Source organism: Oncorhynchus masou, chromosome 19 (assembly GCF_036934945.1).
Source record: "Oncorhynchus masou masou isolate Uvic2021 chromosome 19, UVic_Omas_1.1, whole genome shotgun sequence".
In the NCBI taxonomy this organism is placed as follows: domain Eukaryota; kingdom Metazoa; phylum Chordata; class Actinopteri; order Salmoniformes; family Salmonidae; genus Oncorhynchus; species Oncorhynchus masou.
In genome coordinates, this window is record NC_088230.1 from 6,721,313 (window position 1) to 6,748,499 (window position 27,187).

Here is a 27,187-nt window from a genome sequence, read left to right on the forward strand (position 1 = left end):
TCTCACGCCCCTCCTCCTGCTCCTCTCACGCTCTTCTCACGCCCTCCCCCCTCCTACTGCTCCTCTCACACCCCTCCCCCTGCTCCTCTCACGCCTCTCCCCCTGGTCCTCTCAAGCCCCCCCCTGCTCCTCTCACACCCCTCCCCCTGTTCCTCTCACGCCCCTCCACCTGCTCCTCTCACGCCTCTCCCACCGGTCCTCTCACGCCCCTCCCCCTGCTCCTCTCACGCCCGTCCCCCTGCTCCTCTCACGCCCGTCCCCCTGCTCCTCTCACGCTCGTCCCCCGCCCATCTGTTCTGAAACAACAAGCAGTGCGCTGCCTCTCCTGAGTCGTTAGAGCAAGTCCCCATTGAAGTTGAAAAAAATATATATCGCCTACCCAGAGTTTCAAAAATGTTTTTAGGATATTATTCGGATAGTGAAATCATTTCAAATGCCCATCCCTGCTCTGTGGACGGTTGTTTTGTCTTGTGACCGTGTATGTTTGTGTCGAGGGACTTGTGACCTTTGTGTGCATGTGTGTGTGAGCGTGAGCGTGTGTGTGTGTGGCGTCCTACGTTAGTGTATTGGTGTTCGTTTGTGTGTGTGTGGAGGGCTAGCTGTTTCTATAGTGAGAGTGGGCCATCGTCCCCTGCCCTCCCTTCTCGCTAAACTCTTCTTCTCCTATAGCTGAAGGAGTATGAGAGCCACAGCAGACAGTCCAGCAGTACTGACACTGCAGAGTGGACTGACGGATCCAGTCCCAATCTAAACCAGTCCTCTAACTGCAACGTAAGTACCTCTCTGAACTCTGACCTTTTGACCAACCTTTCACCTCTCACCCCCGTGACCCTCAGGATCAAAGCCCCACAAAGAAGCAGCCATCTTTGTGTGTGTGTGTGTGTGTGTGTGTGTCACCTAGGAGTATTTGTGTGTGAGAATGCGTGTATAAGATCATTGGCAGTCCCTTCTCTAACTAACCTGGATATTATGACATAACCCCAGACATACCGCATCCCGCAGTAACTTACAGGCAGCTAAATGGCAACTAAAATTCTGTATTTCATATTACAGTACACCTACTGTAATATAAATACGGTATCAATGCATGTACCTTATAATGCCATACAGTACAATACAGTAAAATTGACTGTATTATACTGTAAAAAAAAAAAGGTTAATGCTACTGTAATCAATGAAAGAAATCCGTTGAGGGGAGGGGGTTGTATTTCAGTGTGTCCCTGTAATTACAAGGGATTGGTCAAGCAGGTCGGCTGCGTGGCGAAGTGTTCACACAGTACAGTATATTAATGAATATTTTCTGTTTTATATCACTTGCACTTCCAAAGGCTTCCAAACAGTGACTACAGGGCAAAGCAGAACGAAATGACATGGCAAAATGCTGAACCGTTTAAGGTTTTAAGACTTTCTGCCTCTTCAGTTTGTCCCTTATACAAATCGATGGTGCACTATAACCGCATAAGCCTTAAATTGGTACAGCATTCTCACTCACAGGTGAAACACATACAGGCAAACTTCAGAATGTGTTAATGAGACAGAGACAATACCATGCACCCACTAGTGGTCAAAAGGTTTATGGCATTCCAAAGATACGGCACGGTACTGTATTCTGTGGGGTGGAATTACAGCACCATTTGAAATGCAGCAATTATTTCCCAGCTCACAACGTTTTCCCACAATGCACCATAATTTGCAGCACGCTGCAGTAAAACATTTCAGAGAATTTTACTGTTGATGATACCCCAAATGACTGTATGAATGACAGTTTTCCGTTACAGTGTAGTGAAGACAGGAAGCCTGTATGACTGAGATTAGGCAATTAGTGTGGCCTTTACGGTGTGGATTAGTGTGCGACTCAAAGTGCCAAGGCACCTGTCACACTCAAGCCAGCCAATGTTACTTAGACCGGGGCAGGCGTCATCAGAGGTCACCCACATTGGACAGGGATTGGCTGAATACTGTTTGCAGGGTGATGACTGATTACGTTACTCCACAATGACTGGTTTAAGTTGTGTTAAATCTCTCCTGTGTAAAATCCCCTGAGCTTCCCACCCCTACCCTCCCCTTGCTCTTTTATCCGGCAGCAGACTATATGGTATGCCCGCCCATACATTAAAAAAAGTTTTATTTAAAAAAAAAAAAGGTTTTATTTAACAAGGCAAGTCAGTTAAGAACATTTTTACAATGACGGCCCACACCGGCCAAACCCGGACGACACTGGGCCAGTTATGCACCGCCCTATGGGACTCCCGGTCACGGCCGGTTGTGATACAGCCTGGATTTGAACCAGTGTGTCTGTAGTGATGCCTCTAGCACTGAGATGCAGTGCCTTAGACCCCTGTGCCACTCGGGAGCCCGAACCTGCCTCCCTCCCTCCTTCTGGGTCATAGTAATCATGTAAGGTGTGATCAGGATAGGATCAGTGTCCTGGTTGTCAGTGGCCCACAGGGCATGCTCATACCCAGGCTGAGGCACTCTTTCCGGGTTAGGAGAGGTGGCCATGTGTGGGGTCCCTGTTTGGGCTAGGCGGATGTATTGTCACTCACAAGGATGGAACGGAGCTGCCTTCTACTGTGGAGAATAATACATGTGTTGTATATTGGCTTCCGCACTGAAGAGCAAATAGTGAGCTGACTTGGGCCATGAGGTTTGCATCATCATCAGCATAATGCATGTCATAGTAAGCTTTACTGTAGTCCTAAAGATGAACTCTGAACAGAGAACTGATTTCCATCCAACCCCGGCCCTCATTTCATAGTGAACATTTCCAGAAGTTCACACTGTGACTTTTCCCCCTTCTTTAATTGTGAGTCAGTGCTGGAAGTAAATGTGTCCAGTCCGGATGAGCAGCTGTGGTCAGTAAAGGCCAGGCCCTGGACCTCTCAGTCCTTTAGAAGTGTCCCTCCATGCCATGGGGTTTAGTTTGTCCTTAGTGACAGGTCACAGAACATGGCCTCACCCAGAGGATACTGCTTGTTATTGGAGTGGATCCTCAAGGCGGATGTGAGGGGTTGGTTTGGATGGAGACTAGTTGTACTCACTGATGATCGTTCAAATCCAATGCTTCTTTCTTGCTGGGCCAAGTCAAGCTCTGTTTTCCTCTTGGGTTTAGCCTCGCGGCCCACTAGATTGGTGGCTCTGTGTGTGTGTGTGTGTGTGTGTGTGTGTGTGTGTGTGTGTGTGTGTGTTCGTGTGTGTGTGTGTGTGGGGGTGGGGAGATATCACAGGGGATAGACACATTGGCTGACAGGCTAAATGGAGGACTGTGTGTGTACATGTTGGGCTTTCAGATGTACTGGAGATCAATAGCTCTGAAGCAGAACCGGGTCCAGATGGGACCTTTTGCCTCACACAAGCACCCCCACACACACACGAACCAAGACACACAGATGTTTTGTACTTCTATCCTCCAACATTATTTAAAAATCACAATTTCCCTAACTCTTACCATAACCCTAACCTTAACCCAAACCTTAAACATAACTCCCCTAAACCTTACCCTATCCCTAATTGTAACCCTAACCCCTAAGCTTAAAACAGCCTTTGTGCTCATGGGGATGTGGGAAATGTCTCCACAAGGGAGAATGTTCCTTGTTTTACTATCCTTATAGGGACTTTTAGGGATTTCAGGTCCCCACAAGGATAGAAGAACTGACCCAGTCTCTCTCTCTCTCTCTCTCTCTCTCTCTCTCTCTCTCTCTCTCTCTCTCACACACTTACTCACTCTCTCACACACACACACACACACACACACACACACACACACAGAGACAGAAACACACTCACAGAGCCACATCTTCCTGTGACATGGATACACATCACAAAAGCACCATCTGGATACCCAAATATTTATATGCACATATGTGTTGCCGTGGAAACCCAGCTGCTAACATTCCCTTCCTTCTGAATGATCAGCAGTCTTAACATCTGCCCTCGACTGCCTAGAATTGTTTGCCCTCTCGCATGCTATCGCGTGTATGCTACATTTCCCTTTCCATAATAATTAGCCAATTGCGTCCTTCCGCTCTGAAGACGCCTGTTCTAGCATGGTGCACCCACAGCCTTGACACCAAGCTGCCTTCAGTCCTGCTCTGGGCTCTGTGGATATTCTGGACAAGACCCTGTCATGCTTTCAAACAGCTTTCACACGCAAGTAAAGTCGATATGAAAGTCCTGTTGTAAGGACTTGTGCAGAGAGCCGCCTCCAAGCCTGGTCTGTGGTGCAGTATGGCTCTGCCTGGTATTTGATGTGGCGCTGCAGTCAGGGCCCGAGCAAGCTGTTAATCCTCTCCATGCTCTCGGCTGCCACAGGCCTGCTTCCTGTTCCATTGGACTGATGGATGGGGTGTCCGATAGACGGAGGGAGAGAGGATGGGAGGATGACTGAAGGTGTATTGTTCGGGGGAACACTTGGCCTGTCTTCAGGGCCGTTAGCACGCATCGCCGGAGGGAGGGAGGAAGAGAGGAAGTGATGGATGGAGGACAAAGAGCTCTCACTCCCCTCAGGCCCCTGAAACACAGCAGCAGTAGGAGGAGGGAGACTGCTTGATTAAGTACCAGTTTAAAATGGACCCGTTGAGGAAATATCTTTCCCCTCTTGGGCCTGAGGGTGTGTGTCAGGGGCAATGTTCCCCGCTTAAAAATGTAATTATGTCATCCCCCAGCTTCCAAATGGTTAATGGGTGTGTGTGTTGGTGGGGAGCTCTGTGGTCACTCTGTCCAAAGATCCGTCCTCCTCTTAGCCTCGTCTCTCTCTCTCAACGTCTCTCTCATCTCCTCGGGCTGGCCAATAGAGATGTGGGGGCCAAGGCAGGGTCAGAGGGGCTCAAACGCTGTTCTCCTCTCTCCACCAGGCACAACGTGCCTTTTCTCTGCTGCTACTCACTTCCGCCGCTTTCATTCGGCAGAGCTGCCTTCCACCAAAAGGCTGCAGATACTTTGTGAGAGTGTGTGCGTCAATGCTGTTTGTTGTGTGACTGTGTGTTGTGTGTTGTGTGACTGTGCGTGCCTCACTCTGGATATGCTGTGTGCCTGTGTGTTGTGTGACTGTGCGTGCAGCATGACTAACCTGGGAGTAGCTAGGACAGGTTCAGCCTCATGCATTGTGATGCCTGCTTCTTTATGCTGACCTGGGAATGGGATAAGCTCGAGTCTGCTCTCCTAAATGCCGAAAGCTGTGAGTAACAAGTCACACTCAACTGCCTAGCATGCTTAATTGAATTTCAGTGTTTTTTCTGTCTTTTTTTCTGAGGTAGAGAACCTCTTGTGTGTTTTCAGACACAGTGAGATTCCCTCTAGGTTTGCATCCATTTGCAAGGGTTTTACTGGCTATTCTAAATCTAGTTTTGCTTGTAATATGCACCATGCATGCTCGACTGCACAATGATATTTGTAGCAAGACCCAAAGCCGTTAATGAGTGTGTGTGTGTGTGTGTGTGTGTGTGTGTGTGTGTGTGTGTGTGTGTGTGTGTGTGTGTGTGTGTGTGTGTGTGTGTGTGTGTGTGTGTGTGTGTGTGTGTGTGTGTGTGTGTGTGTGCGTGCATGCATGCTCGACCGCACAATGATATTTGTAGCAAGACCCAAAGCCGTTAATGACTGTGTGTGTGTGTGTGTGTGTGTGTGTGTGTGTGTGTGTGTGTGTGTGTGTGTGTGTGTGTGTGTGTGTGTGTGTGTGTGTGTGTGTGTGCATGCATGCTCGACCGCACAATGATATTTGTAGCAAGACCCAAAGCCGTTAATGACTGTGTGTGTGTGTGTGTGTGTGTGTGTGTGTGTGTGTGTGTGTGTGTGTGTGTGTGTGTGTGTGTGTGTGTGTGTGTGTGTGCGGAGGCGTGTGTGTGGAAGCATGTGTGTGTGTGTGTGGAAGCATGTGTGTGTGTGTGTGGAAGCATGTGTGTGATGGGTCACGACTGTGTGGCACTGCGGGGTTTTGACTGCAGCTGGCCCAGCTAGAGGAAACCGCTCAGTTCTGCCCCCAGGGCAAGATTCCTGACAATAAACATCAACCTGCCTCCATTAATGTCCCTTATGTACAGTACCTCAGTAATAAGCATTAGTCAGGTCTGGTTCCAGACTCTAGCGGGCTGGCTCACTCTTCTCTGTCTCTGTCTCTCTCCTGTCTCCTCATCGATTCTCTCATGCACACGCGCGCACACATACCTGTTATTATACAGCACGGTCACTGAAAACCTTACTCTGTAATGTTTTCTGTAGCGGTGGAAACTAGCAGAATAGAATTCCAGACAGTTGTGTGTGGTTAGTGAAGAAGGAGGACAGTGGGGTTAAGAGGTGCAGGGATGAAGGGGGGAGTCATTCTGCGGTTTAGAAGCTGAGAGGTTGTCAAAAAAACTAAGGGGGAGGGTTCAACCCCGGCCTCATGGTCTGATTCTGCTGTTGACAGAGGAATGGAGTATGGAGCATGCACCACTGAGACTAGCGGTGGAAAGAGGGGGCTGGGGGGACGCCAGAGGGATTTATGGGTAACGCGCAGGTCACAGTGCTCCTATGTCATTCTGACTGAGAATTCCGAAATGGCTGGAGGAGTCCAAGGGAAGTTGGAGGCCCGAGGTCCTTGTGTCACCAAGAGTGCCTTTAGAAAGTATTCACACCCATTGACTTTGTCATTGTTTGGATGTGTTACCACGTGGGATTAAAATAGATGTAATTGTCTTTTTTTTGGTCAACGATCTACCCAAAATACCAAATAAATAAATACATGAAAAATACAACTGGGATTCATGTTAAGTATTCAGCCCCTTGAGTCAATACTTGTTAGAATCACCTTTGGTATCGATTAGAGCTTTGAGTTTTTCAGGGTAAGTTTCTAAGAGCTTTCCACACCTGGATTGTACAATATTTGCACATTATTATTAAAAACAATCTTCAAGCTCTGTCAAGTTGGTTGTTGATTATTGCTAGACATCCATTCTCAAGTCTTGCCATAGATTTTCAAGCCGATTTAAGTCAAAATCGTGAAACTTGTGTGTAGGCCAGTGACATAAAATCTCAATTGAATCCTTTTCAAATTCAGGCTGGAAAATGGAAAAAGCCAAGGGGTGTGAATACTTTCTGAAGGCCTTGTAGGTGCCAGTATGCCCTCATGGCACAGAGCCATCCGTTTTGTCACCAAATCCCCATATACTACCCACCACTGTGACCTGTATGCTCTCGTTGGCTAGCCCTCGCTTCATATCCGTCACCAAACCCACTGGCTCCAGGTCATCTATAAGTCATTGCTAGGTAAAGCCATGCCTTATCTCAACTCACTGATCACCATAGCAACACCCACCCGTAGCACGCGCTCCAACAGGTATATTTCACTGGTCACCCCCAAAGCCAATTCCTCCTTCGGCCGCCTTTCCTTCCAGTTCTCTGCTGCCAATGACTGGAAATTACTGCAAAAATCACTGAAGCTGGAGACTCATATCTCCCTCACTAGTTTTAAGCACCAGCTGTCAGAGCAGCTCACAGATCACTGCACCTGTACATAGCCCATCCGTAAATAGCCCATCCAACTACCTCATCACCATACTGTTATTTGTTTTATTTATTTTGCTCGTTTGCACCCCAGTACTGCTACCTGCACACTCATCTTCTGCCATACTGTAATAATTTCGCCAACTATAGACTATTTATTGCCTCACTCCCCTTATCCTACCTCATTTGCACACACTGTATATAGATTTTTTTCTATTGTATTATTGACTATATTTTTGTTTTACTCCATGTGTAACTCTGTGTTGTTATATGTGTCAAACTGATTTGCTTTATCTTGGCCTGGTCGTAGTTGTAAATGAGAACTTGTTCTCAACTAGCCTACCTGGTTAAATAAAGGTAAAATAACATTTAAAAAATAAAGTATCCAAAGCCAGGTGTTACAGACATCCCTCCCTCAGCTGTTATCCTCGGGCCTGATGCATGTGTATCAGTAACACCAGACTCGGGCAGTGGTCAAACCCAGCAGCTCTCATCTTGTTAGGTTACAGATGTAATACAATTCTAGTGTTTCACATGTATTTTTTTATTTATTTAACTAGGCAATTCAGCTAAGAACAAATTCTTATGTACAATGGCAGTCTAGGAACACTAGATTTTTACCTTGTCAGATCGGGGATTTGATCTTGCAACTTTTTGGTTACTGGCCCAACACTCTAACCACTAGGCTACCTACTAACTCAAGCAGTCTAACACACTGGGTGTGTGTGCATTTGTTGCCTGCGGTTCAATCAGCGCTGTTTTGGTTTTTGTTTATTTATTTTCGTCCATTTAAAAAATATATATATATATTATTTTTTTAAAGAATTACATAGATTTTTTTTTTTACTTTTTACCTTTTCTTCTCCCCAATTTCATTGTATCCAATTGGTGACTTCCTTGGTCCCTCTGTTTATGCTTTGCTGTTATTTGTAATAACGTTGTGACGTCCAACTGAACTACAGTACCATCCTCGCTCCAAAGTCCACACACACACACATAAAGACCAGTGTTTCCCCTATATTAATTTAGCAGTGGCGGGCCGCCGCTGCTAAATTGAGTCCGCCTCTCCCAAAAATATAATGTGAAAAAATTTGTTATATAATTTTTTTGGTATGGTAAAACATTTTCAGTGTAAACTTAAATGACTAAAACCAGATAAAACTATGTAGAAAATATAATGGAGCCATATACACTACCATTCAAAAGCATATTTTGTCCATTAAAATAACATCAAATTGATCCGAAATACAGTGTAGACATTGTTAATGTTGTAAATTGTATTGTAGCTGGAAACGAATGTAGCTGGAAACGGCAGATTTTTCATGGAATATCAAATCAAATCGTATTTGTCACACACACATGGTTAGCAGATGTTAATGCGAGTGTAGCGAAATGCTTGTGCTTCTAGTTCCGACCATGCAGTAATATCCAACAAGTAATCTCAAAAATTCACAACAACTACCTCATACACACAAGTGTAAAGGAATGAATAAGAATATGTACATAAAAATATATATGGATGAGCGATGGCCGAATGGCATAGGCGAGATGCAGTAGATGGTATAGAGTACAGTATATACATATGAGATGAGATGAGTAATGTAGGGTATGTAAACATTATATAAAGTGGCATTGTTTAAAGTGACTAGTGATACATTTATTATGTTACATGTTTTATTATTAAAGTGGCTAGAGATGAGTCAGTATGTTGGCAGCAGCCACTCAATGTTAGTGATGGCTGCTTAACAATCCGATGGCCTTGAGATAGAAGCTGTTTTTCAGTCTCTCGGTCCCAGCTTTGATGCACCTGTAACGACCTCGCCTTCTGGATGATAGCGGGGTGAACAGACAGTGGCTTCGGTGGTTGTTGACCTTGATGATTTTTTTGGCCTTCCTGTGACATCGGGTGGTGTAGGTGTCCTGGCGAGCAGTTAGTTTGCCCTCGGTGATGCCTTGTGCAGACCTCACTACCCTCTGGAGAGCCTTACGGTTGTGGGCGGAGCAGTTGCCGTACCAGGCGGTGATACAGCCCGACAGGATGCTCTCAATTGTGCATCTGCAAAAGTTTTTGAGTGTTTTTGGTGACAAGCCAAATTTCTTCAGCCTCCTGAGGTTGAAGAGGCTCTGATGCGCCTTCTTCACCACGCTGTCTGTATGGGTGGACCGATTCAGTTTGTCCGTTATGTGTACGCCGAGGAACTTAAAACTTTCCACTACTCTCCCGTCGATGTCGATAGGGTGGTGCTCCCTCTGCTGGCCTTCTTTAGACTAGTTGAGTATCCGGAGCATCAGCATTTGTGGGTTTGATTACAGGCTCAAAATGGCCAGAAACAAAGGACTTTCTTCGTAAACTCATCAGTCTATTCTTGTTCTGAGAAATGAAGGCTATTCCATGGTAGAAATTGCCAAGAAACTGAAGATCTCATACAGCGCTGTGTACTACTCCCTTCACAGAACTGCGCAAACTGTCTCTAACCAGAATAGAAAGAGGAGTGGGAGGCCCCGGTGCACAACTGAGCAAGAGGACAACTACATTAGAGTGTCTAGTTTTGCGAAACAGACGCCTCACAAGTCCTCGACTGGCAGCTTCATTAAACAGTACCTGCAAAACACCAGTCTCAACGTCAACAGTGAAGAGGCAACTCCGGGATGCTGGCCTTCTAGGCAGAGTTCCGCTGTCCAGTGTCTGTGTTCTTTTGCCCATCTTAATCTTTTCTTTTTATTTGCCAGTCTGAGATATGGCATTTTTTTTGCTACTCTGCCTAGAAGGCAGGAGTTGCCTCTTCAATGTTGAAAAATGTGCTTTTCTTTCAAAAACAAAGACATTTGTAAGTGACCCCAAACTTTTTAACAGTAGTGTATATACATATTTTTTACCCCAATTTCATGGTATCCAATTGGTACACAACAGCTTCTTGACATAATGCCTGCTCAACCCGGCTTAACCTGTTGGGCGAAAAACACCGTACACCTGGTGACCGTGTAAGTCTGCAATGACCACCACAGGAGTTGCTAGAGTGCGATGGGACAAGGACATCCCTGCTGGCCAAACCCTCCCCTAACCCAGATGACGCCGGGCCAATTGTTCACCGCCCCATGGGTGGTGGACTCCAACCAGGATCTCTAGTCGCACAGCTTTAACTGTGAGGCAGTGCCTTCAGACCACTTTGCCACTCGGGAGGCCCTAGATATATCTTTTTCAATAAGGTCATCTTTGCGAACTAACAACCATGATAATAAAATGAAATTGGGCCCCCATTGATTTTGTTATTATATTTGAGTCACTCAGATGGAATAAGAACACTGCATAAGCCATGGCTAAATGTGTACAACTGCAGGAAATGTGCTTTAAATCAGCATATCTTCTCTCAGCCCTATTGGAAAATATGTAGAAATTCAGGAAATTTACTTCAATACCACTTTTTCTCTCTCTCTCTCTCTTAGGCCCATGACAAAATGTGTGGAATTGCAGGAAACTAGCTTTAAAACTGCAAATGTATCTCCGCCCAAATGTGGGCTGTGGGGCCAAGAGGAGGGCCTCTAAAATGACCACACCATTGGTCTAGCCACTGCTGAAATAAATCCTTTGGGGAAACACTGTACACACATACACATTCCCTCACAATGGAACTCTGTGTGCCTCAGCACAATGCTGTGGATCACTCCATTTAGTAGCTACAGCTCGAGGCTCATTCCAACAGGCAGCACACAGACTAGAGTCTGATGCAGAGACGCACCACAAATGCCAAGTTTACTGAATATCTGTGGTGAATATCTGTGGTGAATATCTGTGGTGAATATCTGTGGTGAATATCTGTAGCACCTCCGCATTGCCCGCTCCCATTCAGTGTTTTTATTGTTTTGGCCACATTAATGTGACCGGAATATGTTTTTCTTATGAGTGTCTTACATAATGTTCTACAATGCAATACAAATGCCCTCCAACCCCCCAACCCCCCCTCCATGCTCTCATATCAATAACTATGTCCACCCTAAAACACGCACCGTAACTGTCACCAACCCCCGACACCTGTGTGTTTTCATGGTGTGGTCAGTCTCCCCAAGACGTAAGTGAATCACCTGCAGTACAATGTTGTTTCATAAAGGTTTTGATATGGGTCACTGTGTTATGCCTATGGTTCTGGGGGTCCCTGTACAGTCTCTCCCCTGTGTCTCGGAACCCCATGTGACGTCCCCTCTCTCCCTCTCAGTCTCGGGAGCAGTCTGATGATGAGCAGTCAGAGGACTCTGTGAAGTTCAAACGGCTCCACAAGCTGGTCAACTCTACCCGCCGTGTCAGGAAGAAACTCATCAAGGTGGAAGAGGGGAAGAGACCCATCTCCGAAGGTACAGCACATGTCCGTACTAACCCAAACAGTGTTCTGTATACTGTGTATTTAGAATGACGTTACACTGTTACTATGTGAATGGGTTAGTACTGGTTTTGCTCTATTGGACATTGCTCTCTCTAATGGATAATTGGTTTGATGTTTTTCTCCTCCCTGTAGATTCTTTGAGACTGGAGGTGTCTTCGACCTGTGAGGACAACACAGCCCTGTACACAGGGGTCCTGAAGAAGTCCAGCCTGCCCCAGGATGCCTCCCTGTCCTCCCTGACCCAGGACCAGCTCTCTCTCGACGGGGACACAGACAGCCTGACCACCTCCCCTTCCTCCAGCAGCCTGGACACCACCTGGTCCGGACACAAGCTGGTCAAGACCTTTTCTAAGTCCAGCAGCACCCACGGCCTCATCCGACCCCCCAGGAAAGTCCCTGCTGGGTCTGGGCGTCTGGTAGCCGTCGGGGTGGAAGATAGTGGTTCCTCCTTCTCAGAGCTGGACGGCTGTGGAGCCGAGGAAGAAGAGAAGGTGTCATGCTCCATGACGGAGGGCGAGATGAGGAAAGCCATGACCTCTCTCTCCCACGGGGTAAGTAACGACACACTCTATGGCTTCTACGGCCTCACCCGGCCACGCCCCAAACCACACCCCCAGCCCCACCTCCTTGTTGCCCTTGACAACGTCTCCCAGAGTAGCCCCAAACCCACCCGTCACCATGCCCACTGGCTCAGGAAGCCCGACCCCAATTACGCCTACTCCACCAAACACCTGCTCTACCAGCGCTCCCGGAACTATGCCAAACCACCTGGGGCTCCCCCCTCCTGTTCCTCCCCCTCGCCTCCTGCCCGCTGTGACCTGGCCAAGGCTAAGAGTGGTACGCTGGGTGGAGGGGGGTGTGGGGGCTGGGCGTTCCCCCCTCGCAGGCTCCGCAGCCGGGCGGCAGTGAGCGAGCTGAACATCACATACGTGGTAGAGCGCAGCCTCTACGGCCACCTCAACTGGGCTCAGCTGGTCCGACCTGTCACCCTCAGCCGCGCAGAGCACCGCTGCCTATTGGAGGAGGACAGGGAGGCGGACAGGAAGTGGGCGGCCAGCGTTGACCGCTGCACCAAGCGCGTGCTCTTACGCATCCAGCAGAAGTCTGTGAGTTCTACCGTACAGTGGGGCAGGGATGGGCTACAAGCCACCCCCACCTGGCTAGGGGGACCAAGGCTAGCTTCGAGGCTGCATAATAACCCTCAGGTTTAGATACAGACACAGGGCTGATAATGTTCCTGTCTTCTCTACTTTAATCCACATGGAGCTTGAATATTTAGAAAGGCGAGTTTAACAGACCTCCATAGAGAACCAGAACATCCACAACCTTTAGATATGAAAGCCCTTGGAATAAAAGTTAATTTTCATGTGATAAGAAATAGTAATGGGATGTGCCTGTTCTGACTCAGGATGTGGGTACCAGTGTAACAGTAGAGGTAACTGCCATTTCGAAATGTCACCCAGCCCAAACCCTAGAGGGAGTCTCCTGAGTCAGAGTGGAACAGGCAGACACAGCTTTGATAGGTCACTGCTCAGGAGCTGACAGACACACATTCTCTTTCCTCTCTTCTTTTTAACTTTCTCCCCTATCCTTGTTTCTCTTCCTTTATATCTCTGTACTCAGTGGAAGGGGAACAAAGTATCTCTTTTCCAGCTCAGTGAGAAATAAAAGGAGAAAGAGAAATCTGGGACAGTGACGGTGGCCATAAGCCCCGCTAAATAATCAGGAGTGGCAAGGCCAAGCACGCCTCCACACATCATTGAGAGAGATGGTATGATAAGGTGTAGTCAGTGTGTGAAAGTTCAATCACAAGTCAATAACAAAACGAGCGTGGACGTTTCAGTGTTGATGGTAGGAATCCTACTGAAGGAGGACTCAGACCGACACAGGGAAGCTAAACAGAGATATTCTGCAGCCTTGAAGAAGCCCAAATCCTTGCCTGTTTACTTGTCAGTCATTGGACGTGGTTCTTCATCCATAGATGCATGGCCATTCCATTCAATATATCCAACAACATCACTCCATCTCCAGTCTTCTTTTTTTGGACGCCTTCTGAGTCGCTCCTCTTCACAAAACTATGGATTCCTGTGAAGTCCAGAGAGTGGAACTGCGGACATGGACGCGATAGAAAGCAATGGTCTCAAAGCTAATTCAATGATAGGATGGCCAATCTCTCTCCTCAACAGTAACTCCCTGCTGCCCTCATGACTGGTCCTATTGAGAAACTCTCCCTATCGAATGGAGAGATATGATAGACAGGCAAACCCCCTACATATCCCTCAGTCGGATACACTATACTCCCTGTGAGAACTTACTTCCCTCAAACTACCCTCTCTACAACCTAATCCAGTGTAAAAGTATTCATATCTCTCTATACAATGTGTGTGTTTCCAGAGACTTAATCCGGTAGCCGTACTTTTGTAATTAAACAGGTTGAGTTTGGCCATAGTATATGTGCTCTATATAACATTCATTAGGCACTGTGTTATAATTCCGCGTGGCCACATCTAGCCAAATGATTGCATTTAATTTCACTCTATGCTTGCTCCCCATGGCTTTAGGTTTAAAGTAACATATACTTGCAGAATAACAGTGACTGACAAAATCCCCATGGGGATGATCTAACACAGATGGCCACCCAATTAACTAACATATATAATAAAGATAAATGTATAGGAGTTTCACGTCTGTTGCCTGTCCCATATGAGGTCATACCATGAGATACGTATATAGATGGCTGGAAATGCTCACTCAGCAAGACCATATAACATACAGCCATGAATCAACCTGCTGCCATTGTGACTCCGCCAAGCATGAATCATTTTGATTTGACTCTTACTGGGCACGAATGGGAGTTGATGTCATTTGAATAGATTCTAATTGTTTCTAACTCCCACTCGCTCCACTCTCGCTCTAAATATTTATCCCCCCCCCCTCTCTCTCTCACAGAGGACGTGTAGTTTCGGAGGGTTTGACCTGTCCAACAGGTCACTCCATGTGGTCAGTGCAGGCTCGGAGCCCAATGTAAGTGCTAACAGATTCCTGATGACTTAGGGCTGAGGGGGCGCAAAGCTTAGAGAAGGGAACTCAAACATTGAATGAACTATTTTGTTATTTCTCTCCCCTCTTTTTGTTCTGTCTCTGTGTTTTCGCTCTCCCTTCCTCCCTCTATCTCTCAGAGTAAGTATCCAGAGGCTGTATACCGGGAGGTCGTCAAGTCTCCCACGACGTCTCGTATCTCTCTGGGGAAGAAGGTCAAGTCTGTAAAAGAAACCATGAGGAAACGGATGTCCAAGAAGTACAGCAGCTCACTGTCTGAACAGGTACACCCACACACACTAAGATCCCAACTTTCATAGTTGAATAAAGAGTCTTGATCCGAGATCCTGTTATTCATCAGCATTCTGGGCTTTACATATGTGTGTGTGTGGACGTGTTTGTGTTGGTTACAAACTAAATAGCCAGCTCTCTCACACACAAACAGACACACACACAGACACAGCTGGGACTATCTTGGAGCTGTCCACATTCTGGTCTCAGCTCTCTCAGGTCCAGGACAGGACTCGGGGTGTAGGTTGGGGTGTGTATGGAAGTGGCTGAGCTCATCCAGTGAGGCAAGCCTCCCGCATGCCAGGCCAGTGCTTTGAGACAAGGGGCCTTTGGCTCTGGGGCTGTGTGTGCGTGTGCATGTGAATGTGTGTGTGGCTCATTTGTATCATATGAGCATTCACATTCAAACGATGGACAACTACAGTATTGGTTTTGGCCTGGTATCTAGGCTGTCAGAGGGTACAGTACTGTCAAAGCCTAGGGAGTGACACAACCTTAAGACCGCGCACTGCAAACCAGCTCCCTCAGAGATGAATAGCAGAGATAGTTGGAACGTCCATGCAGTGACCCAGAAAAAGGTTGAATTAGTTATGAATATGTTGGTTGGAAAGAGAAGGCAGGAGACTAAATGACCTCCAACTTCACTCAAAAGACTATTTTACATGCCACGCTGCCACCTAGTGGCTGTGATGAATTACCCTTCAGTATAGCTGCTGTCATGTGTATGATACTGTGATCGTTACTTATCACTGATACTGGCATCTGTGTCTCTGTCTCTATATCTCTCCATCTCTTTCTCAATCTCTCTCTCTCCCCTCTCCTCTTCGCTTCTACCTTTCTGCCCCAACCTCCTCATTCCATACCTCTCCTACCCCCGCCTTCATCTGTACCCTTCCTCCCCCTCTCTTCCCCTTCCTCCCTCCCTCCAGTCGAGCCCAGATGGGGCACCCAGCTCCCCCCAGTCCCCACCGCCAGACACAGATTCCCTGGAGAAACCCAAACTGAAGGCTGGAGGATCAGTGGAGAGCCTCCGGAGCTCCCTCAGCGGACAGAGCTCCATGAGTAAGCAGTGTGTGTGTGTGTGTGTGTGTGCACGTGCGTGAGTGAGAAAGACTCTAAGTGCACAAACCTCGACACAATGGGGCACTGTCATCACATCTCCCGGGCAACATTCACTCCATCTTCTATCTACACAGATAATCCTGAAGTGATTTAATCCATAAATACCCCTTATCAAGCCTGCCGTGTCAGTTAGAATAAATGACATCATCGTTGCTATGAGCTCGTCTCCTATCATTCCAGCTCTCTCACAGTCTCACCCATCCCCATTGGAGGGTTTAGAGATGCCATGTGAGATCATCTGGTCCAATCTGATGATAGTTTCTTCTCTCGTAGTGACTGGTCATGATCTGAGCATGGCATGTGTTCAGCCAGAGCACCAGCAACTCTTCTATCTGTCTCTCATGTGTTGATGTTAGAATTAGACTGAGGCCTGTGAAGGCTGGGTTGATGTTTGTTAAACATATATCCATAGCAGTCAAAAGTTTGGACACACCTACTCATTCAAGGTTTTTTTCTTTATTTTTACTATTTTCTACATTTTAACACTGAAATAACACATATGGAATCATGTAGTAACCAAAAAAGTGTTAAACAAATCCAAATATAATGTATATTTTCGATTCTTCAAAATAGCCACCCTTTGCCTTGTTGACAGCTTGGCACACTCTTGGCATTCTCTCAACCAGCTTCATGTGGTAGTCACCTAGAATTAATTTCAATGAACAGGTGTGCCTTCTTAAAAGTTAATTTCTGGAATTTCTTTCCTTAATGCGTTTGAGACAATCAGTTGAGTTGTGAAAAGTTGGTGGTGGGATACAGAAGACAGCCCTATTTGGTAAAAGACCAAGTCCATATTATGGCAAGAACAGCTCAAATAAGCAAAGAGAAATGACAGTCCATTATTACTTTAAGACATGAAGGTCAGTCAATCCTCAAAATGTCAAGAACTTTGAACGTTCTTCAAGTGCAGTTGCAATAACCATCAAGCACTATGATGAAACTGGCTCTCATGAGGACTGCCACAGGAAAAGAAGACCCGGAGTTAACTCTGCTGCAGAGGATAATTTCATTAGAGTTACCAGCCTCAGAAAATGCAGCCCAAATAAATGTTTCACAGAGTTCAAGTAACAGGCACATCTCAACATCAACTGTTCAGAGGATACTGTGTGAATCAGGCCTTCCTGGCTGAATTGCTGCAAAGAAACCACTACTAAAGGACACCAATAAGAAGAAGAGACTTGCTCGGGCCAAGAAACACGAACAATGGTTATTAGACCAGTGGAAATCTGTCTTTTGGTCTGATGAGTCTAAATTTGAGATTTTTTGTTCCAACAGCCATGTCTTTGTGAGACGCAGTGTAGGTGAACGGATGAACTCCGCATGTGTGGTTACCACCCTGAAGCGTGGAGGAGAAGGTGTGCTGGTGTGGGGGTGCTTTGCTGGTGACACTGTCAGTGATTTACAGTTGAAGTCAGAAGTTTACATTCACATAGGTTGGAGTCATTAAAACTAGTTTTTCAACCACTCCACAAATTTCTTGTATCACAATTCCAGTGGGTCAGAAGTTTACATACACTAAGTTGACTGTGCCTTTAAACAGCTTGGAATATTCCATGAAATGATATCATGGCTTTAGAAGCTTCTGATAGGCTAATAGACATAATTTGAGTCAATTGGAGGTGTACCTGTGGCTGTATTTCAAGGCCTACCTTCAAACTCAGTGCCTCCTCGCTTTATGTCATGGGAAAATCAAAAGAAATCAGCCAAGACCTCAGAAAAAACAATTGTAGACCTCCACAATTCTGCTCCATCCTTGGGAGCAATTTCCAAACGGCTGAAGGTACCACGTTCATCTGTACAAACAGTAGTATGCAAGTATAAACACCATGGGACCACGCAGCCGTCATACCGCTCAGGAAGGAGACCCGTTTGGCTCCTAGGGATGAACGTACTTTGGTGCAAAAGATGTAAATCAATCCCAGAACAACAGCAAAGGACCTTGTGAAGATGCTGGAGGAAACGGGTACAAAAGTATCTATATCCAAAGTAAAAGGAGTCATATATCAACATAAACCGAAAGACCCTCAGCAAGGAAGAAGCCACTGCTCCAAAACCGCCATAGAAAGCCAGACTACGGTTTGCAACTGCACATGGGACAAATATCGTACTTTTTGCAGAAATATCCTCTGATCTGATGAAACACAAATATAACTGTTTGGCCATAATGACCATCATTATGCTAGGAGGAAAAAGGGAAAGGCTTGAATGCCAAAGATCATCATCCCAACTGTGAAGCACAGGGGTGGCAGCATTATGTTGTGAGGGTGCTTTGCTGCAGGAGGGACTGGTGCACTTCATAAAATAGATGGCATCACGAGGGAGGAAAATGATATGGATATATTGAAGCAGCATCTCAATACATCAGTCAGGAAGTTAAAGCCTGGTCACAAATGGATCTTCCAAATGGACGATGACCCCAAGCATACTTCCAAAGTTGGGGCAAAATGGCTTAAGGACAACAAAGTCAAGGTATTGGAGTGGCCATCACAAAGCCCTGACCTAAATCCCATATAAAATATGTGGGCAGAACTGAAAAAGCGTTTTCGAGCAAGGAGGCCTACAATCCTGACTCAGTTACACCAGCTGTCAGGAGGAATGGGCCAAAATTCACCCAAATTATTGTGCGAAGCTTGTGGAAGGCTACCCAAAACGTTTGACCCAAGTTAAACAATTTAAAGGCAATGCAACAAAATACTAATTGAGTGTATGTCAACTTCTGACCCACTGGGAATGTGATGAAAGAAATAAAAGCTGAAATAAATCATTCTTTCTACTATTATTCTGACATTTCATATTCTTAAAATAAAGTGTTGATCCTAACTGACCTAAGACAGGGAATTTTTACCAGGATTAAATGTCAGGAATTGTGAAAAACAGAGTTTAAATGTATTTGGCCTAGGTGTATGTAAACTTCCGACTTCAACTGTGTTTAGAATTCAAGGCACACTTAACCAGCATGGCTACCACAGCATTCTGAGGCTATACGCCATCCCATCTGGTTTGCACTTTAAATGTTTTTATTTATTTTACCTTTATTTAACCAGGTAGGCCAGTTGAGAACAATTTCTCAATTACATCTGCGACCTGGCCAAGATAAAGCAAAGCAATGCGACAAAAACAACAAGACGCAGTTACACATAAACAAACGTACAGTCAATAACACAATAGAAAAGAAAAATAGAAAAATCTATGTACAGTGTGTGCAAATGTAGAAGAGTAGGGAGGTAATAAATAGGCCCTAGAGGTGAAATAATTACAATGCAGCATTATTACTGGAGTGATAGATGTGCAGATGATGATGTACAAGTTGAAATACTGGGGTGCAAAAGAGCAAGAGGGTTAGTCATAATATGGGGATGAGGAAGTTGGGTGTGCTATTTACAGATTGGCTGTGTACAGTGATCCGTATGCTGCTCTAACAGCTGATGCTTAAAGTTAGAGAGGGAGATATAAGACTCCAGCTTCAGCGATTTTTGCAATTCCTTCAAGTCATTGGCAGCAGAGAACTGGAAGGAAAGGAAGGAAGGAAAGGCGGCCAAATTAAGTGTTGGCTTTGGGGATGACCAGTGCAATATACCTACTGGAATGCGTGTTATGGTGGGTGTTACTATGGTGACCGGTGAGCTTAGATGAGGCAGCGCTTTACCTAGCAAAGACTTATAGATGACCTGGAGCCAGTGGGTATGGTGACAGAAATGTAGTGAAGACTAGCCAACGAGAGCATACAGGCCGCAGTGGTGGGTAGTATATGGGGCTTTGGGGACAAAACGGATGGCACTGTGATAGACTACATCCAGTTTGCTGAGTAGAGTGTCGGCTATTTTGTAAATGACATCGCCGAAGTCAAGGATTGGTAGGATAGTCAGCTTTACGACTGTAAAACCTATATGAAATATATATTTAAAAAAAAAAGATATATACTAGGGATGGGACAAGACAATCAAAACAGACATCCCACTGCTATGCCATCTTGGAATCTTGGATAGCTTAGTGGGGCTATCATTTGTTTTTCAACAGGACAATGACCCAAAACACACCTCCAGGCTGTTTAAGGGATATTTGACCAAGAAGGAGAGTGATGGAGTGCTGCATCTGATGACCTGGCCTCCACAATCACCCTACCTCAATCCAATGGAGATGGTTTGGGATGAGTTGGGCCGTAGAGTGAAGGAAAAGCAGCCAACAAATGTTCAGCATATATGGAAACTCCATCAAGACTGTTGTAAAAGCATTCCTCGTGAAGCTGGTTGAGAGAATACCAAGAGTATGCAAAGCTTCAACAAGGCACATAGTGGCTACTTTGAAGAATCTAAAATATATTTTGACACATTTTTATATTTGTTTTAACACTTTTTTGGTTACTACATGATTCCATATGTGTTGTTTCATAGTGTTGATGTCTTCACCATTATTCCTCAATATAGAAAATAGTAAAAATAAAGAAAAACACTTGAATGACTAGGTGTGTCCAAACTTTTGACTGGAACTGTATATATGTTTTATTGTCACATAAACCAGATAGGTGCAGTGAAATTTGTTGTACGGCGCCCCTAGAGCAAATTAGGGTTAAGTGCCTTATTCAAGGACATCGATATATTTTTCACCTTGTCGGCTCGGGTATTTGCACCAGCGATCTTTTGGTTACTGTCCCAACTCTCTAACCGCTAAGCTACCTGCCACCCTCTTGTAAGTTTGATAGTGAGAGAGACTCTGTCCCTTGTTGAATGGTATTGGCCTGGGCCCATAGGGTCAGAGGGTCTACGACACATGCTACTGATTAGATAGGAAGGCCTTGCTCTCTGGTTCCCACACTTACCATCACAAGTCAGATACACACAAAGACGTCTATGGGGAGACAGCATCACGCTATATACCCACTGGTTTCGAGTGATGAGTTTTGTCTGTTCATTTTCAGTTATAAAGCTGTTATTAATCAGTATTCACACACTCACTCAGGCTTTGTACGAATCGAAGTACATTTTATCCAATAAATAGAAGCTTAGTTAGTTGCAATACACTCTCAAATCACATGAGTACTGAATCGCTCTACAGTATTTGGAGGACATGATATGTATATCTGTGTGTTCCAGGTGGTCAGACGGTCAGCACCACAGACTCGTCAGCCAGTAACAGAGAGAGTGTCAAGTCTGAGGATGGAGATGACGAGGAGCCTCCCTACAGAGGGCCCTTCTGTGGCAGAGCACGAGTACACACTGACTTCACCCCTAGCCCCTACGATTCAGATTCCCTCAAACTAAAGGTAAGTCACACACACACCGTCTTACATGCAAATGATTTGTCTAGATTGTGTGTGGCTTTAGATTTGTACTAAAGATATCCTGTATATGTTGTGTTCCAGAGAGGGGATGTGATTGACATCATCAGTAAGCCCCCCATGGGGACATGGATGGGTCTACTCAACAACAAGGTGGGCACCTTTAAGTTCATCTATGTGGACGTGCTGAGTGAGGAGGAGGAGAAGCCCAAGAGATCCGTCAGAAGGAAGAGGAAGGGCAGACCTCCCAAACCCACCTCTGTAGAGGAGCTGCTCGAACGCATCAACCTCAAGGTATGCACACCGGACACACACATCTTTGCACATGCCAAGCGAGCATACACACTCTCAACTCTCCCTCGCACACACACAACTCCACACAAATCTCACACACCAATGCTAGGAATTTCTGGACAAGGTAACAGTAGTCCTACAACTTACCTCCTACAGTCCCGTTCATATCCCAGCCATCCAGAAACCAGCCAGCCTAGCTCAGCCTCCTCGGGGAGAGAGCACTGTAGGTGAGCTGTTTCTGGGTAAGCCCAGCCTAATGGAGTGCTGACATAACAGATTACAGACCAGGCTATGTCCAAGGGCTCTCTACTCAAGGACTTAAGTAACATGATGTTACATTATCATTGCCTGGGCAGAGCGAAGCTATATTACAGGCTTCGAGACCTCCCATACGTGCTACTATTCAACTATACAGTACATGTGCATCAAGGTATGCATACATATGTAGTTGTGACTTAGGGAGAGGGAGAGCAGACTTAACAAACGTTCCCCTAACCCTGTCATGTAAAGACATTATACTGAGACTGTGTCCCACCTTGTTCTGGGTCTGTTTCAAGTCACTCTCAGGATAAATTATTGTTTTTTTGTCAAGGAATTATTTGAAAGAAGTACTAGGGCTTATTCTGGGTTTCTCAGTCCAGATCTGGTTAGCATTAGGGAGTTCAGTTAGGATATTACCTCCATAGGTTCTACATAAGAAAGACCTCATTGTTCTCAGGGCGTTCCTAAAAACACAATGACAAAGTGGAGTTTGCGTCGAAGCAGCCACCTACTCCATCTCTTTCTACTCTCTATCTTTTGAATCTTACATTTCGATTCTAGGGGTATCTTGGAGCAAACGTGTTTTGGCCCCCAAAAATATGTTAGGTCACATACATGACTAAGATCATATGAGAAGGTTCTTGTGGCTGTGTAGAGTAGAGTGGTTTTTGGTTTGGTCTCATCCTTATTTCTACTTCTCCTAGCAGAAATAGAGCTAAACTTCACTGTTATGCTAAGGATAGAAGTCTCCATGGTTGCAGTGGTGACATGCAGTCTGTGTGTATTGTGCCCTTTAGATGCGTGGGCTGGACAAAACTTTAGACTGAACCAGTTTCCACGAACTCCGTGTTGAAAGTGGAAACCAATTATGACGGGTTGACATGTTAATGGTTAGCTGTGCCTATTCCGAAACAAACAGAGGGTGTACTGTGATATTTTGAGACTCTGATTCCTGGTGTCCTCCCACTAAGACATAGAGATAGTACCACAGGGTGTAATGGCTAGCGTTGTGTTCTTGTTAAATTGTGTGCGTGTTCTCCTTGTCGCCTGTGGTGGAAAGGTGTGGTAGATCATCTCCTTCACCTCATCACTCTGTTTTCCACCCTTCCCAACTCTTCCCTCATTGATACATTTTTTTAGCTCATAGCTTGTTTTTGCAAGAGGAAAAATGCCATTTGTGTCTTTAACTATTGGTCCTAGGCCAGTTTAGCTGATTAACTTATTATTATAATTTTTGTTTAACCAGGTAGGCTAGTTGAGAGCAAGTTCTCATTTACAACTGCGACCTGGCCAAGATAAAGCAAAGCAGTTAGACACATACAACAACACAGAGTTTCACATGGAATAAACAAAACATACAGTAAATAATACAGTAGAAAAAGTGAAAACAAAAAGTCGGTATACAGTGTGTGCAAATTAGGTAAGATAAGGGAGTTAAGGCAATAAATAGGCCATGGTGGCGAAGTAATTACAATATAGCAATTAAACACTGGAATGGTAGATGTGCAGAAGATGAATGTGCAAGTAAATCAAATCAAATGTATTTATATAGCCCTTCGTACATCAGCTGATATGTCAAATTGAAACCTAGAGAGGAACCAGGCTATGTGGGGTGGCCAGTCCTCTTCTGGCTGTGCCGGGTGGAGATTATAACAGAACATGGCCAAGATGTTCAAATGTTCATAAATGACCAGCATGGTCAAATAATAATAATCACAGGCAGAACAGTTGAAACTGGAGCAGCAGCACGGCCAGGTGGACTGGGGACAGCAAGGAGTCATCATGTCAGGTAGTCCTGAGGCATGGTCCTAGGGCTCAGGTCCTCCGAGAGAGAGAAAGAGAGAATTAGAGAGAGCATACTTAAATTCACACAGGACACCGGATAGGACAGGAGAAGTACTCCAGATATAACAAACTGACCCTAGCCCCCCGACACATAAACTACTGCAGCATAAATACTGGAGGCTGAGACAGGAGGGGTCAGGAGACACTGTGGCCCCATCCAAGGACACCCCCGGACAGGGCCAAACAGGAAGGATATAACCCCACCCACTTTGCCAAAGCACAGCCCCCACACCGCTAGAGGGATATCTTCAACCACCAACTTACCATCCTGAGACAAGGCCGAGTATAGCCCACAAAGATCTCCGCCACGGCACAACCCAAGGTGGGCACCAACCCAGACAGTAGTAGAGCTACTGGGGTGCAAAGGAGCAATATAAATAAATACAGTTGGGTGGGCTATTTACAGATGGGCTATGTACAGTTGCAGTGATCTGTGAGCTGCTCTGACAGCTGGTGCTTAAAGCTAGTGAGGGAGATATGAGGCTTCAGTGATTTTTGCAGTTCGTTCCCGTCATTGGCAGCAGAGAACTGGAAGGAAAGGCGGCCAGTCACGCTCACACATGTTGTAGGAAGATCTGATCTGCAATCTGTTCTCTCTTCTCTTCTCCAGGAGCACATGCCTACCTTCTTATTTAACGGCTATGAGGACCTGGACACCTTCAAGCTGTTGGAGGAGGAGGATCTAGATGAGCTCAACATCAGAGACCCTCAACACAGAGCTGTGTTGCTCACCGCCGTGGAGCTACTGCAGGAGTATGACAGTGAGTTCACACACACACAACCTCACACACACACACACACACACTAACAGAGATACTACATCATTCTGGATGTTTCTAGATGTCTGACTATATTGTCTCTGTGCTGTGCGTGTCTATAGGCAGCAGTGAACCGGAGCGTAGCGGCCTGTCAGGCTCTCAGGAGAAGCTGCTGTTAGAGGGCCACGGCCTGGTCGGCGACTCGCCACGTGACTCTGGCTGCTACGAAAGCAATGAGAACCTGGAGAATGGTAATGAGTAGCCTAGCCTCTCGCTACAGTGACTGTGATTCCTCCTCCACTCTGGGCCAACTCCTCTTCCTCTTCCTCCTCCTCTGCCATGCTTCAGCATTCTAACCTGAACCGCCCGTCATCGCACTCCATTGGACCAAGGCCAGCCAATCAAACCTCTCCCCTCTCTGTCCCCTTATGTCTGTCTCCTAGCTTCACCCACACCCCCACCCCACTTACCTCCGCCCCGCCTAGCTGCATAGTGTCATATTAAGGGGAGAGATGCAATCCCCCCTCCTCTCTTTCTTTCTTTCTCTCTCTTTTTCTCTTCATCACTCCACTCTTTCCACTGCCCTCTCCATCTTCAGGCTCTCTCTGCCTTCTCTGCAGAAGCCCTATCATAAGGCACAAGGACCTAACCCCCAAGCCCAGATCGCTAGTTTACCCTACAATGGGGCCCTATGCATAAAGGGAACAACACCCCACATCTCAAATGCACAGAACTGTTCTATCCAACTCGAGCCTAGTGCCCATGTTGCTCTAATCTCACAATGGACAGCGAACCCTTACTTCTCCTCTTTTGCCTCAGGAAGTTGAGTGGTTGCTGGGAGACCAAACCAATCATGACGCCACGAGGGAGTATTTCTTTTGAGAGGTATTACTGTAGAAACTGAGACCGTGTAAAGTCACTGCCCAGTTATTTGCTGTGTTTTGGCTCTGTATCCATTCTCCCAATCCCGGCTCATTCTCTCTTCTCCATGCCATTTCAAGTCACTTGAAAACATTTCTGTAACTTTATCTTGTGCTTTGTTTCATAGTGACAATGTTGCACCAAGATCGTACGTGCCTAGACAACCCCCAAAAAATATTAGATGGAAATATTTTTTAATGATAGTGGATATATAGAAAAGCAGATACATTATTATCTGATTATGGAAGTGTATTTCAGATTTATATTTGTGAGAACATTTTGTGTATAGTTAAGACTACTCAAACTCCCCTTTAAAAAGACTGTGTGCGCACTCCATCGCAGTGCTTGAGGCGTCACTACAGCCCCAGGTTTGATCTTTGTTTGATCCAGCCGACCGTGACTGAGAAACCCGTGAGGCGGCGCACATTTGGCCCAGCGTTGTCAGGGTTAGGGGAGGGTTTGGCCTGCCGGGATTTCCTTGCCCCGTCGCACTCTAGCGACTCCTTGTGGTGGGCCGGGCACCTGCAAGCTGGCTTGTCAAGCAGCAGTGTCAAGAAGCAGTGCGTGTTTCAGAGGACGCATGGCTCTAGGGCTTCGCCTCTCCCGAGTCCGTACGGGAGTTGCAGCGTCAGGACAAGACTGTCACTACCAATTGGATGTCACGAAATTGGGAAGAATAAAAGTTTTAAAAAAAAATCCAACATGACTGTGCTTTGCTTTCCCACTACTGTTGAGTTCTGTGTTTTAGCTTCAATCATAGCTTAAATAATTGATGTCCCACTGGGCACAGACTTCATTTCTACATGTAGTTTGAAATATTCTACATGTAAAGTGAATTCAACGCGAAATCAACAAAACATGTCACCATGTCATTGGATGTAGGTTAAAAGTTAGGTAAAAAAAACTCCCTCTAGTTGATTACTTTTTGCAAATCCAATCAGTTTTCCACATTTATTCAAGTCATTACATTGAATTTCTTTGTCGAAATAACTTGGAAACAACTTTGATTCAACCAGTTTTTGCCCAGTGGGTTCTCTCTCTATGATTGCTCTCTGTTCTGTTCTATGTGTGTGTGTGTCGTAATGGATCTGAAAGATGTGCAATCTGCCACAGTAGAGATTTGAGTTGTGGAATAAACCACTTCTGTGATGGAAGTTACTCAGACCTGCTTGCTTTATTTCATGTCTCTTCCTTCTTTCTTTGTGTCTCACATTTCTCCATCTCAGTCGTTAACACTCGCCATTAGCTGCATAACATCCAGTGTACATTCTGCATTTTAATAAATGTATTTTACTTTGTCTCTATACAGTCACCCTGCCAAACCAATCTGCACTATTCTGCTTCATACCATCTCTACTACAGCCATAACTCTCAACCATCCTCCTACGTACAGTACCAGTCCAATGTTTGGACACACCTACTCATTTCAGGGTTTTTCTTTATATTACTGTTTTCTGCATTGTAGAACAAGAGTGAAGACATCACAACTATGAAATAACACATATGGAATCATGCAGTAAACCGAAAAA

At 45.7% G+C, this 27,187-nt stretch overlaps 1 protein-coding gene across 1 annotated transcript in view; it reads left to right on the forward strand.

Annotated features, from left to right (window-relative positions):
- The window catches only part of LOC135505742 (SAM and SH3 domain-containing protein 1-like), a 315,449-nt gene that overhangs the window by 275,645 nt on the left and 12,617 nt on the right, over positions 1–27,187 (forward strand). Inside the window, 10 exon segments of the mRNA XM_064924831.1 lie at positions 669–771; positions 11,688–11,823; positions 11,985–12,403; positions 14,802–14,876; positions 15,032–15,175; positions 16,112–16,244; positions 21,395–21,564; positions 21,664–21,873; positions 24,590–24,740; positions 24,860–24,988. Of these exon segments, the coding sequence (XP_064780903.1) occupies positions 669–771; positions 11,688–11,823; positions 11,985–12,403; positions 14,802–14,876; positions 15,032–15,175; positions 16,112–16,244; positions 21,395–21,564; positions 21,664–21,873; positions 24,590–24,740; positions 24,860–24,988 (1,670 nt within the window).